At 46.7% G+C, this 18,703-nt stretch overlaps 1 protein-coding gene across 1 annotated transcript; it reads right to left on the reverse strand.

Moving 5' to 3' along the window:
- Positions 1–546: 546 nt before the first annotated feature.
- Positions 547–18,152, reverse strand: LOC135824502 (trichohyalin-like). Its single transcript, XM_065337237.1, has 17 exons — positions 17,802–18,152; positions 13,375–13,470; positions 12,652–12,787; positions 12,172–12,280; positions 11,438–11,535; positions 11,020–11,099; positions 8,813–8,921; positions 8,466–8,563; positions 7,918–7,951; positions 7,598–7,638; positions 6,382–6,482; positions 5,718–5,866; positions 5,043–5,177; positions 3,629–3,778; positions 2,919–2,996; positions 1,870–1,962; positions 547–1,209 (listed from the first exon to the last, which is right to left on the reverse strand). The coding sequence occupies exons 1-17, from the start codon at positions 17,828–17,830 to the stop codon at positions 1,168–1,170; spliced, it is 1,578 nt and encodes a 525-aa protein (XP_065193309.1). The 5' UTR covers positions 17,831–18,152; the 3' UTR covers positions 547–1,167.
- Positions 18,153–18,703: the final 551 nt, after the last annotated feature.

Raw genomic sequence — 18,703 nt, forward strand, 5'->3', positions numbered from 1 at the left:
CACATGTACACATTCTAGGAAGACGCTTCATGCTATGATCCTGCCCTTGAAAGCCATAGCAGGGCTGAGACTACACACCCTGTTCACTCACCAGCATATAACATGCATGCCGCTACCAACTCCAATCGAGGTGGTAGGGTGACAGGGAAACACCAAGATAGCTGCCAACCTTATGGATTTTGGTTTGCCAAATCACTACTGGGTATTAGCGGGGTGCAGAAAATACAAGATTGAGGATGCTTCTCCAACTCCAATCGAGATGGTGGAGCGACAGGGGACACACCAAGATATCTGAAGGCTATGCGCCCCTGGGGTGCAGAATATACACGATTGAGGATGACGGGGAATTCCGAGATTGCTAGAGTGCTCAACATCACAAGGATGGAGCAATACCACGAAGGCAGAAGAGAACAGAGGCAACCGCTTTTAAAAGTTATTGCTGTAATGCTCCGTTTCACGCACATTGCAAGGCTACGGATAAACACTTTTTGCACAAAATGTCCCCCACGCACACATGACATACACGGAGCACATAATTCACCACAGTGAATGGAACAAAACTCCATGTTTCGCATACGCGCACGAAATCGACTAGATGATTTAGCATGAGAGTACGACAAACTCAGTTCCACAGAATAACGATTTGCACGTTCGCTCATGATGTAGGAGTACATGCGTGATGCCTGGACTAGACATGAGCACGTGCCTTTTTTGCACGGGACGCCAATCAGAGTGTTTGTGAGCGGAAACAAGCGCACTTTGCACTGACAATGAGTGCGCAACGAAAATCAAGAATCGGAAATGACACAAAGGCGGGAGGGGGGGGGGGGGTAAGAGGCCTACTAAGTGGCGAAACAGGCATAGCACATTGTCAAGAATCTTTTAAAGGCAACGGGAGAGCCTGCGGGAGAGAAAGGAGAGAGAGACCAAAAATCCGCATTTCAACTTCACACAGTTCCAAAACTAAAGAAAGAGCAAAGCGACAAAGCGAATAATTTACGCAAACGAAAAGTGCACGTAGGTTACCTTGGCAACGCACCGCATGCACTAGCAAGCGGGCAGGCAGCATCAGCAAGTGGCACAGTGGACACTCCACTGCAGCCTAGTCATAGAAATGCTTGTGTCAGTGTGTCATCAATGCTGTGTTCAGCAGGACGCCGGCTAGATCTAATGAAGATCGGGCTGGATGCGCGTCAATTTCAGCATTTCCTGGTGAAACAGCAATCAAACATAGTTCATTATGATCAGTCATTCCACATGCACGCGTGCGCGCGCACACACACACTCACACACACACATACACACACAGATCAGGGGCGTCGGAAGCCATCTTGGTATGGTACGGTCAGGCATCTGAAGTACGATATACTCGTGGGAGAGTGGTTGCTGATCCGACAAATTTGGAGGCCAGATCAGTGTATATCACTGGGGCCAAAAGTGGTAGGGTCAATACCGTAGTGACTCTACAGTATCCGACGACCGTGCAGATCTTTGGATAATTTAGCATAGAGCGCAATACAGTACCAACTGTGTTTGCCCGACCCTGTAGCAAACGGAATGCTATACTGAACGGACCGCTTTTTATGCACGAAAAGTGCGGTGTTTCACGCGCCAAGAAAAGTACTGTGGATCGAACGTGCATCCTTGGATCAAGCAGAATCCTGTCATATCACGACGGTTTTCAACCTTGGATCAACCAGGCATCAGGCACAACATTTGATTCGCCCGAAATGGGTTTTAGCCCTGGGTTGCTGAAATTTGAATGGGCCGAACATTTCTACACTTACAGTATAGATTTAACCATGGGTCAGCCATGGGCCATGGACTTCTATAAAATGAGCACACCATTGCTCCTAACTATCAACTTACATCGTCCTCTATCTCCACAGTGAGAGCATCTTCTGCCATTCTCGCTGCAGCCGCACTCATCTCCGTCTCCTTGCCTGCTTTCCTGCATATCGCCTGTGGGAAAGGATAAAACGGAATCAAGACAGAAGAAAGCATCCAGTAGCTGACATTGTTGTCCAACATTACAGCCCTGGCCCAAAGGAATTCGACCTCGTGACAAACAGAGCCATGAGTTTGTGCTAGGGCTGTGTAGTACCCCCTCGCCATCCTATTTAGGAAGTCGAATTTCTCCGGCACTGACTGTAGTCACCAGTTACGATGACCAGTGATGACAGCATGCATAGAACATAGAAGGAAAAAGATGCTGAGCTCTAAGAACTCAATTTAAAAGAAAGGACCAACATGTTACATGTTCTACGTAGTTTGTGTCCAACACTAACAGTATTAACAGGGGCATCGCACACGGTACGGTCACTACGGTATTGACCGTACCACTATTTGCCCAAGTACCCCGTGAATCAATAAACTGCACTGATCTGGGCTCCAAATTTCCAAAATGTTCGGCTCAGCCATCCCCCCCCCCCCCCCCCACAAGTAAATTGTACTTCAGATGGCTGACCGTACCACACTGAAATCCCTTCCGACGCCTCTGTATAAGCAATAGTAAGTTGCTATAGTTGCTTATAACTGCCGTTAGTGTTGAACGAAAACTACAGATAACATGTACCATTTTGGGCCTTTCTTCAACAATTAATCCTAGGCTCTCCATCCTTGGCTCTCCATCCTTGGCTCTCCATCCGAGTCTTACTAGCTCTAAGGACATTAGAGATCTTATGTCAGAGAGGATGACCTGTAGGGTTTTTGTTGCCAGGCAGGGCTTTCCAAGTCAAACTGGACCAGCAGCTGCACCAGGACAACAGAAATCCCCCGCAATCACACCTGACTAATTCAATCCTATTTCCGATGACGTGAACATCTGATATTGGATTTGGATTAAACTTGCAACCACATGCTTCAATAAAAACTGGACAAGCAATTCAGCAAGCACACTATTCTATGCCATGACTTGCCTTTGTGAGTTGTGAATGCTCCTTTATAAGCTGTTGCTCCAGCCTCTCTTCCTCCTTCTTCTGCTTCAGGCGTTCCAGCTGAAAAAGCATAACAAGGAGAGAGAGAGAAAGAGAGAGAGAGAGAGAGAGAGAGAGAGAGAGAGAGAGAGAGAGAGAGAGAGAGAGAGAGAGAGAGAGAGAGAGAGAGAGAGAGAGAGGGGGGGGGAGAGAGAGAGAAAGAGAGAGAGAAATAGAGAGAGAGAGAGAGAGAGAGAGAGAGAGAGAGAATGAGAGAATGAGAGAAAGAGAGAGAGAGAGAGAGAGAGAGAGAGAGAGAGAGAGAAAGAGAGAGAGAGAGAGAGAGAGAGAGAGAGAGAGATAGAGATAGAGAGAGAGAGAGAGAGACAGAAGGACAGAAAGACAGAAGGACAGAAGGACAGACAGACAGACAACGAAAGAGATACAGAGGCAGAGAACCACACATCATCAATGTTCATACATCAGCACATGGACACACACGTGGTCATACCTGAACACACCCACACACCCACCCACACACACACACACGCACGCACGCACGCACGCACACACACACACACACACACACGCTAGCTCACAAAACACTTGAGTAACATCCAAACACGACTTCACCATACAGATATTCACTAGGAAACATAACAAGAGTGCTGGTGAACAGGGCGGCACCTCACTACAGCCAGGTCTCCACTCACCCGTATCCTATTCTCGTTCTCTGCTCTCAGCCTGGCCAGATCTTTCTCTAGCTGACCGACGATAGCCTGCTGTTTGCCGGCAGTGTCTGTAGCTCGCTTTACTTCATGCAGCGATTCCTTGTATTGCGTGGAACTGCGGTCTAGTCCGACCTACGGAGACACAGAAACACATGAAGAATGAAGAATGAAGAAGATAAGTATTGGATGGTCGTGATATCCACAGTTCGTGTGAGACTCGGCTAGAGAGCGAGCTTTTCAAATCCGTAGGATTGCCATTACCCTAAAAAAGGCAGGACAATATTCCTTGCTGGCGCTGATGACATGTCATGCATGAGGTTATTTTTTCACGGTATGCTGTCCGATCATCTGGCATTCATCACACAACGGAATGCCACTCCCCACTATGTATGCCTGCAGTATGGTCAGTAAGTAGGCTCTCCTGTCCTCTTGGATGCGCCCAAGATATTATTTTGAGGGCCAGTAACTAGCTGGCTGTGCAAAATTTATGGAGAGAAAAAACAAGAGGGTGTGTGTGTGGGTGTGTGTGTGTGTGTGTGTGTGTGTGAGAGAGAGAGAGAGAGAGAGAGAGAGAGAGAGAGAGAGAGAGAGAGAGAGAGAGAGAGACACGCATGCACTCCCATCCCACATACACACAAAGACAGCGTACTGTAAGTGTGCAAATGTTCGGCCCATTCAAATTTCGGCCTCCCAGGGCTAAAACCCATTTCAGCAGCATCAACTTTTTTGGCCTGTACTGCTGCCGCCTGTATACACTGTCACACTGAACCTTGCAAAACCAAAAATTCAAACGTAACCAGGCCGAAAATAAATATGCGCCGAATATTTGTTGACTTACAGCAGACATATACCTGAAACAAATGACATGGCCTGTGCAACCTCTGTGGTACGCCACCTTACATAACCACTAACACCCTGTTCGTAATCATTGTACTGGGCAGTAGCTGCAGCACTGCTTACTCCTTTTCTCCTTTTTCTTGTGCACGAACATGTACATGTACGTTACGTTGAAAGAGTATACCGATATATACACATTGACCCCACTGCGTATACACGGCTGTACATCGATGTAGGTATGTCTCAGGCTACAAAGCTGATGACCTAATTCTTCGGCACACGACAGCTCTGTTTCTCTTACTACTCTGATCAGGAACTCTAATCACCATCCATTACAGTTAAACCTCTTTAGGACGAACACTAAGGGACCGGTGGTATTTATTCGCAATAACGAGAGTTCTCCTTATCCATATCTTATACCCAGTGAATACACAGTGATATATTGAATAGAGCTATGAACACTAGTTCTTCTAAAGCGAACGTTTGTCTTATCAGTGTTCTTCTTAACGAACTATCCATTATGTTGTCTGAGGATTGGCTCTGGTGGTATTTTATGTACCTTTGCATGCTTGGCTGCGTCCAGATGAGCTTTCTTCTTCATTTCGATCACCTGCTGTGCGATGGACTTCTCCCATGCCTGCTTTTCGGCCACAGTCCCGCAGAACGTGTCAAACTTCTCCTCGAGCTCAAGCAGCTGGAAGCAGAACACACAAGAACGCCATACAGAGACAGGGCCATGAAGAAAATCTCAGCATATTGCCTGAGCCATGGATCATTGTGTAGGAGAGTGCTTAATTAATACTGTTTGAATCGCGCTGAGTGAGTGAAATCGTTAAAACGTAAAACGAAAGCAGCCTGAAGTCTTCTGTATTTCGGTATACCGCTCTTCAAGCTGGTGTGGTGAGCATTCTGTCAAGCTTCCCTGTCCAGCCCTGACAAATCTCACTGTCAACAGTGTTATTGTACACACAGTCTGGGGCATGAAGAATACAAAATGTGAATCTTCCCTATAGGTTGGTGCATGGCAGGAAAGGCCTCGTGGCATACAACATTTCTCTCCCATGTTTTAAATCTCTGGTTGATCGTACACTGTTTGTGGCTCAGTAACTTTGATCGCATGGCTCTGCGAGGCTTGGAAACTATTGTTCCAGATGACAGTACATTATATTTCGGAACAGACCATAGTGCGCCAGCAGAGTAAAGCATTATATAAGGGCACAATCTGCACACATACCTTCGCTTTGTTGACGGCGAAGCTATCGCGATCATCAGCCAGTCCTAGCAGAGTCTGCTGCTCGACAAACTCCATGTTGCCCTCCACCGCTCTCCGTGCCTCCGTCATGTAGGTGGACTTGCGACGGAGCTCATTGCCGGTGACTCCCTCTGCACATGTGCGGAAAAAACAAGGAATAGGGGGCATGAGAGAAAAACAAAATTCATGGGAGCCAAACCAATGCTTTTTTTGCCGGGGTAAGTAGCCACAGCAAATGTGTATGCAATGCAGGGTGCCCTAGTTAGCACAAGAAGTAGATGTGAAGAGTTTGGGGCCACACTGGGCAGCAGAGCATGCAATTCAGCGAGTGCTATGGAGAAACAAATGTAGGTAGATCAAACTGCGGCCAGCAAAGATAAATGAGAGCACAGGCAGCGAAAACAAAGCCAAGAGAGATGAGGACTCGGGTGCAAGCCTCACTCTTAACCCCGAGTAATTCACCCAAACTAAGTCGGTGCTGCTTATGCTACGATGATCAAAATAACTGTGATAAAGAGGACAGATGTCAGCATTTAGTGACACAAAATCTGGGTGCTGCCTGTACTTCGGGAACCACGGTACCCAACCTTTCTGGTGTACAAATTGTCTGAGTCTACATTGTTCATCCGTCCAGCGGTATACTGACCTCGTGTGGACGCTTGCATGGACTTCTCTTTGGTGACCTGTTTGCGCTGTCCGACATACTGCATATCCCTATCATTGCTCATGGCGGTGCGACGGTGAGTGCTGGATGGTACAAGAGATGCATGTACAGACAAAAAAAATGCTTTACTGGTTTGGGCCCAGAGGTCATGGTCAATTTTCAGCCCATCAATCCGAAGAACGGACCGCCGAAGAACGGGCCGCCGAAGAACGGGCCGCCGAAGAACGGACCGCCTAAGAACGGCCAGGATAGAATTTCACCAATTTTCAAGAACAGTGTAGGCTGGTTTTTTAAAGATAAAACGGAAACCGTGATATACACTATGTTAGGTTCAGGTTGTTGAACCTAACAACTATAATGTACACTCAGACGTTTAGCTCTGCATAAATGGACATGTAACACTGTACCATCGAAGAAGAACCAAACTGCTGTGTTCGCCTTACAATAAGAACAGGCTAGGCTAGAACCCTGACCCCCAGTTCTTCGGCGCCGGACAGTACTGTATGCTTCCAACTTCCAGCAGGCCATGCTATAAGCCAACTCGAGGTAAACATTGTGCATTGCCGGTGGACTGAACTGCAGCTTAGAGTAGTATGACTGTGTCAAGTTAGTTTACCCCATTTTGGGGCAGGACACGGACCGACCATGAAACCGGCTCCCTACAGACTACTACGGGTGCATAATAATCATGTGTGCGGGACATCTCCAAGGTAGTCCCTGCCTCGCTTACAGGCTTTCCCACTATGCATGTACAGTCAACTTCGCTAATAACGACTGCGGATATAACGACAATTCGCGAATAACGACAGAACTTCAATGCCCAGAGCAAAGTCCCATCCAACTGTAATATGTATAATGAGACTTCGGGTATAACGACACTTCGCGAATAAGGACACTGTTCTGATGCCCTGCCGAGTGTCGTTATAAGCGATGTTGACTGTAGGCAACTTTTGACCTCAGAATAATGTAGGGCAGGTCTGCTCAAGACCTGGGTCTATATACCCAAAGCCAAGGGTTATACTGAATGTAAAGTAGGATACGAATGGCACACAAAGAACCCTCAACGTTTCAAGTGCCCCTAGCGTGGACGACTGGATCATGTCAGCAAAGTCCACCCAGGTGCAGGGCATTAATACGATAGGGCAGGCACACACTAAGTCCTGCTTATAACACAAATCTTGTCTTATGAAGAACTTACTCGGCGAGGCGAGCTTCTCTCTCGTCCTTTTCTTGTGATCTCTGTGCAATGATAGCATGGCACGACAAGAGCGTTCCCGGCACATGTGAACACGATCATATACATGTCCATGTTCAATAATGTATAGACAGACCGTCAGACACATTTGCGAAGTCACACGCACACACATGTACACACACACGCATGCACGCACGCACGCACACACACACACACACACACACACACACACACACACACATACACATACACACATATACACACATACGCGCACATGTGCACACATGAAAGAACACGCGTGTCTAAAGGCTTCATTTCCTTACCTTCATGTCAGCTCTTCTGAGTCTCTCTTGCTCCCTGATGGAAAATTGAAGAAAAGAACGACAGTGAACAGACATCCTGATATGATGCCTAAAGCACCCATGTGCAGGGAATAAGACAATGAGCGAGGCATCCATGCTATGATGGAACAAAAAAAACAGGAGACAATTAGAAACTCACTCTAGCTTGGATGCTGCAACCTGAGGCTAGCTGGTGTGCCGCTAATCCACGACTTTGCCAAAGCTTTTCAGCTGATGATGTAAGCGCATAACCTCCCAGGGGCGCCATTAGATATTCTAGGGTGGTATGGTCAACCACCTGAAGTACACGTTACCTGTGGGGTTGGGTGGCTTCTCTGAAAATTTCAAATTCAGACCCCACATCAGTCCTGTTTATTGATTCCAAGGAACCATGGGCAAATCGTGGAGCGGTCAATACCGTGGAGACCATAGCGTGTCTGATGTCCCTGCCTCCATTGCTACAAAGTACTTCAGACTATCCCCAGCTGAAGCACAGCATTAATCACACATGCCTGCATTCATGTACGTACTGATGAAACTCGTCGCCTTGCTTTCTTCGCATCTTGGCCTTCATCTCCAGTGCCAACTTGGTCTCCAGCGCTTCTTTCTTCAGCTTTGCTTTCTCCGCCTGTTCATAGAAGAAACGTAATGACACAGATACATGTAATTGCTATTTAGGACCAGAGGCTGGAGATAGGTTGAGAGTAAGAGGCCACATGGGTTGAAAAAAATCCCGGTGACACAGAAACACATTCAAGTGAGCAGGTAGGTGCACAAGCTCACACATACCATTGAACATAATTTATGCCTTCTTGAACGCACATACTCAAGCACGCATAAACACACACACACACACCACTCTAAAAGCAATGCCCACCTCTAGTCTCCGCCAGCGGTCTTCGAAATCACGCTCAGATCGCGCCGTCTCTCTTGCAGCTGTTTCCATCTGCTGCATCAGTTTGGTGTGCTTAAAGTTTAGCTCATGCCTGCAAAGAAAAAAAAGAAAAAGGTTTGTCTTTATGCTCAACAAGTTTAGCACAACAAAAAAGAACAAAGAACACATAACAACGCAAAGCAGCATAGCCACAGGGCATAGCAGCCGGTCTGGCTTTGGCCGGACCACAATGCCAAAAGTGCCCAGAATTCAGGATTTCGCAGCCTAATTTCCAAATTTCCCGGGGCCACCCTGGACCCCTCTCCGGTCGAGCCACCTCGAAAGGCGGTGCTACGCGCCTGAGCCAGTGGCTGGCAATGACTAAGATCCGATCAGGAACGTAGGCTACAGCGAATTGAGGACCTGCATCTGGCCTGTGCCTATGCTGTGCAGTCTCGCACCGGACCACCATGATTATCATGGCGACGCACACAAATTAGGTGCTTTCCAACTCACTTATGGCCGTTGGAAAGCGTATCAAAGGTTGAAACAACTCAAAGGTTGAAACAAAATCAACAATGGATGCAAGGAAGGACAACATGCTGTAGTTATTCATAGGTCGTAATCTAACGTTTCCAACCTACTGTAAAAGCCATATATATAACGAAGTGCTAACTCTAACGAGTTAACGAGGGGATAAAAAAAAAAAAAAATTTCACGGTTCGCGTGAGACTCGGCTGGAAGCCGGGTTTTCCGCATCCGTAGGAACGCCACCACCCTTCAAGGATCAAGGCGCAGATGCAGCTCCTAAAGCGGTGGGAGGTGAGTAGATCAGCTCACCAGCAAGTGGTCAAAGACCGAAAATCCCATTCACTGCATCCATGTTTTCCTCGAGGGGATATCTGTCGTTAAAATAGAAATCGTTATGCAGAAATCGATACATAATTATACTGTCCTACTGAGCGTTGAGAATCGTTACCTTTGGTACACGTAAACCAGTCAATTTTTGGGAAATCGTTATATATGCGCCTCGTTAGAATAAGTATAATTATGTTATCGCATGGTTGCAAGGGCCTTATGGCATATTATTGCCCCGAGAGGTTAGCCCGAGGGCCGTATTTTGTCACATGGCTCACAGAGCAGACCATCGGGCTGCTGTTGAAATTAGCCCAAATGCCAACACATTATGACCACAATGTATATTGATGTGCTATCATTATCAAAACAGGAAAAATGAAGATATTTCTCCTACACCCTAACAAAAAGTCTTCTACAGGCCATCAGAGAGTATACAGTACTGAAAGACGGAGACAGAAAAAAGTGCCGGCACCGCATCGTCATAGCAATAGACATGGCAACGACAATAAAATACAGCAGAATCATAATTTCAATTGAAAAATTAAGAGTGCTACCACAAAGAGTTTCTTCATGTTTACATGTGTATCAGGAAGTTGTCAAATACAGTACTGCAACAAGTGCAAGTATTTGACGACTCCCTGGTGTGTAATTCTGAGGACAATTTTTCTTCTTTTTTCAGCTCCAGATAGCTGTATTTTTCATTGCAAAACATTCCTGAATTGTTGTGTTTGTTGTTCAAGCAAAGGTGAGATGAGCCTGGTAAGAGTTTTGCGTGGCACATGAAGACCACACACAGGCAGTGACTTTGCGAGGATTTGAAAACGCACGACGCTGAGTTGAATTTGTGTTATTTCAAATAATTGTTTGTGATCACAGTACCACTTCGAGCAGAACTGAATCTTATCCACAAGCTTACCGACGGTCAGGCTGCCAACATGACTGAACAAATGATCCCTGCAAGCACCACACGGCAGACGTTCGAGACCATGTCCATTGCCGGGATGTCCATCTCCAAAAAGAATTCCATCTTCGTCTCAATGCTACACTGCGACTCGTCGTAGAGTCGTACAGTCTACAGAGTCGTCGTCCGATCGTAGTCACGCGATCACTGAAATACACTATTTATTTGCGGGCAAATAAACTATTTGTTTGCGGGCAATATCGCATATTATTGCCCGCGGCGCGAAAGGTGCTGATTCGCTGGAGTACGGGCAACAATCACGTGCCATGTGATAATGCCTTTTATCATGAAAAATAATCTGCAATGAAGGGAGGGGGAGGGGTATTTTCACAAGCAGTTGCAGTTGTTGAGCAATTTCAATGAGCAGTACTGTACATAAGTATTCACATACTCTTCTTTGTGATTCTGCTTGATTGCCTGGTTCTGGCGTACTCGTCTCTCCGTCAGGAATCGTTGCTTCTCCTTCCGTGCCTACAGCACCACAACCGCACACACACAAAACAAACAACCGCTCATACTCCCGCGAAAATGCACACATTCCAGCGCAAACACATGAAAAACCCAAATTTGCGAATCCACAGGATGGCGCCAAAGATTTTCTTTTGTACCGAAGGTAGCGAACGGATCAGATAGAAATGAAACAGATCAAGAATTGTAGGAGGTAAGTGCAAATCGACACAAGTGGCGAAGGCATGCGTCTCGATTGGAAATCGCTGCACATACAGCATGTGGGACACACACACACACACACACACACACATATACACACAGAACACTGTACAGGCCGAGTGTGTGCCAGCATAAAATACCTCAGCTTGTTCATGTTGGTGACGGGACTGCTCAAGCTTCATTGTGCGATCTGCCTGGCGCATCTCCTCATCAATATCCTTCGACCGCTTCAGCAAATCTGAACAAGAAGATGAAATTGTATCAATCAAAACCATCGCTAGTCCACTCAGACCCAAGCTTAATGATAGCTCACATTAAACCGGTCCTACCGGTAGGACCTACCGGTAGTATCATCATACACAGTCATTCCCCACGTGTGCTCCAAAAATATATTTAAAAAAATTAAAAAAATCACGGTTCGCGTGAGACTCGGCCTGAGGCCGGTTTTTCCGCAACCGTAGGTACGCACGCCACCACCCTCCGTGGGCCAAGGCGCAGATGCAGCTCCTAAAGCGGTGGAAGGTATAGATGTGACCCACCACAATGTGGTCAAGCAGTACTTGAACTTGGTGCACTCTGTTTCTCAATCACGGTCTTTGACCATCCCCACTAGGCCTGCCTCTGTTGTAACATTGACCTACAACCTGGCCCCATGCTCGTATTGTGCGCAAGGGGCTAGTGAAGTAGTGCAACACTTTTAGACATGACCGAACAAGGTGTATTACGAAATGACATGGCAAAAAACTATCGTAACCGTGGAAATGGAGGAAAGAACTACAGAGTGACTTCAAGCATGCAAGCTATCATTATAAAGAATGCAAGAAACACATGGCAAATAACAAGATTCTTAACCAATTGAGTACAGCACCCTAACCTTTTTCGGTCTTTCCCTCAACCTCTTTCCGCTCCTTGGCCTTCCGCCTTAGCTCCATGTCTTGTTGTCTTAGCTGTCTTTCCGTTTTCTGGACTTGCGATAGAGTACCCTGCAATGATAGGCATGACAGCCATTATCAGCACTTTACAGCATTCGAGTAATAACAAATATTACGTACATCTTTCAAGAAGCTTCCCTGGGAGTGGATGCTACACCGGCAGTTCAAGAGAAAAGAGACTAAGAACATTATGGCCCAGTGCGTAACAAACTTCACCCTGGTTGTTGCATACGATGCCTGAAGTGCCTCGTTTCGTTACGCAAGCCAATGGCCGTGATAGAGATCGAGAGAGCTGAATGTTTCACTCATAGCTAGGACTAGTGATCCTTGAGGGTGGTGGGGTTCCTAAGGATGCGGACAGCCCAGCCGTTTCTCACGCAAACTGTGACATTTTTTCTAATTTGTATCCTGGAGAACTTTACCTTGAGACCTCCAAGCGTGTGCTCACGCTCCTCGACTGTGTGCCTCATGTTTGCTTGTATGCGCCGCAACGAGTCTGGGTCGCCGGTGCGTCTCTTTGCTTCGCTCTGTGGAACGTAGGATGCGGCAGCCGACCTCCTGCAAAACATTCAGAGCATCCAGACAAAGGCCCATGTACCTTCATCACCTTTTCCACTCCCTAAATGAGGCCGTTACCCCCCCCCCCCCCTCCTGTCCAGTCTAGGTTTGCCAGACCTTAGCCTTCAAACAACATTCAATGTACTGATTTTGTGCAGTACTGTCGGTCGCCAAAGAACGGAGCGCCGAAGATCAACCAGGCTGGGATTTCATCAAGCACAGCACACAAATGTATACACGGTGACTCAACTGTGCATAGACTGCAATACATGAAAATAGGAATGTTCTAGGCTAGGAGGCTGACCCCAGTTCTTCGGCCACCGCCAGTACTGTACTCAAGTGTGTAATACGTTTCCATCAAAATTCATCATGCAATAGTAGTGATGCAAAGATGGCTACACTTACTATTACCCTCTCTGGAGCAGTTTCTGATATCAAGCAAACGCATATACATGTGCCTGCCTTGAATCGCCCACAAAATAACAAGCATGCAAACTCACAGTTTCACATACATTCTACATACACACCCACACACACTCTCCCCCCCCCCCCCACACACACAGGGGGTTGACTCTTGGTGTACGTACACTCTTTGCCGCTGAGCACGTTTCTTCGGGTCGGCCGGCTCCAGGTCCAAGAGGCGTGTTGCCATTTCCTCATAGCGTCCGCGTAACCGGTCATATCTACACGGAGGAAACACAACAGTTTCACAAAAGAAAGTTTCTTTTATCACAGTGCACATACCTACGGAAGAAGGGGAAACAAAAACAAAGACAAAACAACAATGGGTGGGTAGACGCTACATGAGCTGCGTGGGTGAGGGCATTGTCTTGTTACTCAGAGCTCCATGGTCTAACAGCCAATCATTGTCTCTGCACATCACAATCATTGAGGACTACAGCAGCCTACGGCACACTGCCTCTGTACATTGAGGATTCCAGTAGGCTAAGACACACTCTGTACATTGAGGAAACAACATTGTCCTCACAATTTCACAATAGAAGCAGCATAGGCAACATTAGGTGCCAAGTATACATAGCTCGGAAGTACCGGCCCGGCTAGTCAGGCCAAGGCCGGACCAACCTTTAGCCCACCAAGGTGTGTTTACAGCTGAGGAGGTCATGTGTATACCATCCATATCATACACAAACTGTATGAAAGACTAGGGTATGACCGGACCAATCAAAAAACAGCTTCCACCGGTCCTGCAAGTATACCCATCTCTGCCTGTGAGGTTGAATTTAACATCACGTGGAGAAAGGATGCAGCAAGCCCGTTTCACCAGCTGCATGCTACAGTGAGCGATCTCATCCATGTTCTTCATGGCGTTGTAACAGGTCTTGCAACAGGTTATGAAGGCTGCGGCAATGGAACTGGCTGCGTGTGAGATGTGCCACGAATAGGGAAATTGAAGGAAAACATACTGCTAGTACTAGCACACCCTAACGATAAAGCAAGTAAAGCCTTGAATGTGATGAGTCCAATCGCGTCGTAACTACCGTAGAGAAATATAAAGAGAGATATAAGGCCTGAAAGAAACCCCGAATAGAGGCGAACGAAACATTCTGACGACCTGTATGCTTTGTTTGACGAACTCACAAACTGTTCATAAAGAAATAAAGCTCTTGCAAATGTTCAAGCAACCACTCCATCACATTCGTAAAACAACCAAGAATTGGACGATCTGCAAATCGCTTTCTTTTTCGAATAGCTGCTGTTACCTACAAGGGTGACCAGGGGATGAGGGTGGTTGGCTATGGTCTGCGCATAGTCATGTACATTTTTATTTGCAGTACAAGCATGGGACTGCACGTACCTACGCATGCATCGGCGAATGTTCGACACCTTGAAGTAGCGAATCGGATTCTCTTCAACTCCCATTTGGAACGAACCTAGTCGAACGTTCTAATATTCCTTTCACCCCTAAATCATTCAACAATGACTCAAATCAGTAGAGGATAATGATGATGAGAAATGTGACAGTCTAATCAGCGACACGTCTAACTATGTCCCCTGCTTGCCTGGATGCAGTATGCAAGGACATTTTCATCACATCAAACTACTGTTAATGTGAGGGCACCAAACAAATGCTACCTAGATGTCTACTTTGCCAAATTTCAATCTGTGTTATATACTTCGAAGCAGATACTGTTATGCTGTAACTGGGAAAAAAGCACAAGTTTTAGTTCGCGATTTGTGAGCACAGACCAAGTAATAGTTGCACCTGAAAATATTTGCTATTGCAGTCAATTTCATTAGTTATCTCACCACTCCAGCCCTACAAATCACGCCGGCTTATTTCTTGCGATTTTATACCCGTAGCAAAAAATCGGAACATTCCCCGGTCTGTAGTAAGGATTTTGTGAGGAATCTAGTGCTTAATTGATTGCCCACCTCCTCTTAATAGGAAATTGCTCTCAGGTTTGGGGCACCTCGTTATCTTGAACAGAATCCGTCCGGGAGTGGAGAAGTACCTTTCACCCGGGCAGTCCGGCTTTTGCCGCAACAGGTCGACGGCGGATGTAGTCTGGTGCAAGAGGTGGCTTTCGTCGATTGTGGAGAGATTCAGTGCAGAAATTCATGTCCTCGGCCTTGATTTCAGCAAGGCATTTGATACTGCGAACAGAGAGAAGCTTCTGCAAGTACTCCGCAGTGAGCAGATTGCTAATGACGATGAGGTACGCATCATTCGATACCTCATGGCCAACACGACACTTGAGGTGAAGATAGAATCATCTAAGTCACCTGCATTTCCAACCACAAAGGGAATACCACAAAGAGACGGACTTTCACCTGTACTGTTTACGGTATACCTCGAAGCTGCACTACGTGATCTTTGATCAGCACTACCACCAAGACCGACTGCCGATGCGCAGATACAACCGGAAACAGCATATGCCGACGACGCTGACTTCATATCAACGTCCCACACATACCTCCGTCAGCTTCTGGCACTTGCAGAGGACATCTTCGACAAGTGGGACCTGAAAGTCAATGTTTCTAAAACGGAATGGGTCGGGATGTACCTTGAACCAGTTTCAGAAGCAGCAGTGCACCGTGGTCAAGAGCATTGGAGAAGCATCAGGACTCTGGGCGCTCTGTTTGGCACTGCACAAGATGTGACACGCAGGATTGGTCTTTCTGCTGTGGCATTTGGTCGAATGAAGGCGATCTGGTTTCGGCGGCAACATCTACAAACTAACACCATGGTACGACTCTACAACGCATACGTTCTTCCTATCCTCACGTACAATATTGGCTGCGCAGGCCTCTCTAAGGCACTGGAAGACTCCCTGGATAAGATCCATCGCAAGCAACTTCGGCATATGCTTGGTATCTTCTACCCTCGTGTCGTGTCGAATGATGACCTGTATGAGCTTGCTCACACTGAGCCAATATCCGCTATGGCAAAGCGAGCGAGATGGCGTCTGCTTGGACACATCCTACGCCAGCCATCATCGACACCAGGCAATCAAGCAATGATTGCATACGCATCAATGGAGGACGCTGTGAGGCACAGGAGGGGAGCTCCAAGGTCCTGTTTAGTCACCACCCTCCAGCAAGACGTCAAGTTCACCGCCGTCGCATTGAAGACGAGCCGGCACCTCGAAACCCTAAGAAGTTGTGCAGTTGACCGGCAGAAGAGGAGTAACATTTGTTCTGCGGTGGTGTGAACACACATGACCGACTGTGATTTTGGTGTGGACACACATGACTGACTGTGATGATAAATGATTTCATTTCATTTATCTTATTTTATTTTTTATTATTTTATTTTTCTAAGAAAGAGCTTTGTTGATGTGGTGTATTGGAACTCATGTGAAATCTACACCGTGATTGTTTTCGTCAAATATTTTATCTTCTCTTTTCTCTCTCTCTGCCGCGGTGCTTTTTGTTACTCCATTGTCGTGAGTTCCGTTTGGAACGTAGACGAGAATTATTATTATTATTGTCTGTTTCATCACCACTTTACCGCCTATGACGCTCACTTTGCTAGAGCCACACATTCAGCCTGGGAGCTGTGCTACGCGGCACTGGCCAGAGAAATTCAACCTCGTGAGCAATATACAGTCAACTTCGCTTTGACTGCGGATATAACGACAATTCGCGAATAACGACATAATTTTCATGCCCAGAGCAAAGTCCCATCCAACTGTGACACATATAATAAGACTTCGGGTATAACGACACTTCGCGACTAAGGAGACTTTTCTGATGCCCCGCCGAGTGTCGTTATACCGTATTATCTCTAATATAAGCACAGTCTCCAATAATAGCACGTCTCCAATAATAGAACACCTTGGGGCGGCATTCAAAAAATAAAGTGCTCAGTCTCCATTATAAGCACACTGTGTAAATTCATTATCTGTACCGGCGAAAAAACCCTGAAATGTGTGTGTTTGACATGAATTTGGCATGGCAACATGCCTCTGAAATGAGGTTGAAATAATAATGGAACAGTCTCCAATAAAGGAACGTCTCCAATAATAGTACGGGGCGGAGGTACATTGAAAAAATAAAGGACCGTGCTTATATTAGAGATAATACGGTAAGCGAAGTTGACTGTAGCGTTGTGCGGTACGCAACCCTGGCATTGCGCACACTGCTCTGTGCTCTCAAACCCAGCGCTACTATCCTTGCCGTTGTATTTCATCTGCCAACACTCTAGGTCCACTGTCCATGCTATGTTACATGAACATACACTGCACTGCAGTTCCTCTATTGTGTGCTATCCAAGTTAGTTGTGGTGATTTTCAAGCAAGGGCTGCATATGGGCCAGGGAACTCTGTGCGGACAGAGTCAGTGTGACTGCAGTGAGTGCAGTCGATAACCAGCTGTGGCATTGCAAAGATAGTACATTGTTTGTACTGCTATGCATTTCAATGGTGATGTTTACTTCTGCTTGCAGTTTCTGCTCTTTTACTGCAGCTTCACGCGCAGCGAAGCACAGTTCTATGAGAAATTCTGAACTCGGCCAAAAACGGTCGTCTGAGATCCATACACACAAGCTTACTTTTCAAGGGATTGGTCCGTCAGCGGCATGGTGACCTGAGATGCGACGGGCCGTAGCCCTAAAGACTAGAGAGGTTGCTCAAACAATTCTTGTAGCGCTTGCAGGCCAGCGAGCGATGGGCGGATTCGCTTGACCCAGTGGCAGCGGGAATCCAGTCGCTCACGGCAGCCGCCGATACTCTATCAACAACGAACCTCCACGGAAAATTGTGTGCGCTTCCTCTTTGCCCATGGGGTAAAACACTGGGCCCTCCAATACGAAAAAGAGATCGCACGTCAAGCCAGTTGGAGGAAAATACTGAACTCAAAATTGTAGCGCAGCTGTTGTGAATCTCGGAGATTTTTTTGTTTACACAGTCCGTCACGGCGTCAGCTGAGACCTGATCTGCCACATGCACATGCATTCCCGCTGGGCTCGATTTCTTCGTGGAGCTTCGTGGACATGAGCTCTCGAATGACCATGATGACTGCACTGACACTTGACCATGTTGACAGTCTATTCGGAGCCAGTCTGTTGATCTTCTGAGTTCTGTGGTACGTGGACCTGTTTGCGCACCAAATTTTGTGCATGACATGCCGGAGTCTCTTGTAGTATCTAGACTACGGCTCGGGTGGACTGGCTTAGATACGACGCGCTCCGCCTCAGCAACGACATGGTATATTATGGGTGTCTTGGCGACAATCGATCACGTGATCTGGCAGATTTGACACTCCTCTGCAGGAATACTGAGGATACGTATCTACGTACTTGGACAATATTATAGGAAATAAAAGCCGAGAAAAAGACGGAGGCGAAGCCGAGGTCTTTTACGAGGTTTTTATTTCCTATACTGACCAAGTACGAAGTCAATATTAGATTTATCACGACAAACAGTCCGTATTTCAAATTCCAGAACGATAACC

The sequence above is a fragment of the Sycon ciliatum genome, chromosome 9 (genome assembly GCF_964019385.1).
Source record: "Sycon ciliatum chromosome 9, ocSycCili1.1, whole genome shotgun sequence".
Lineage (NCBI taxonomy): Eukaryota > Metazoa > Porifera > Calcarea > Leucosolenida > Sycettidae > Sycon > Sycon ciliatum.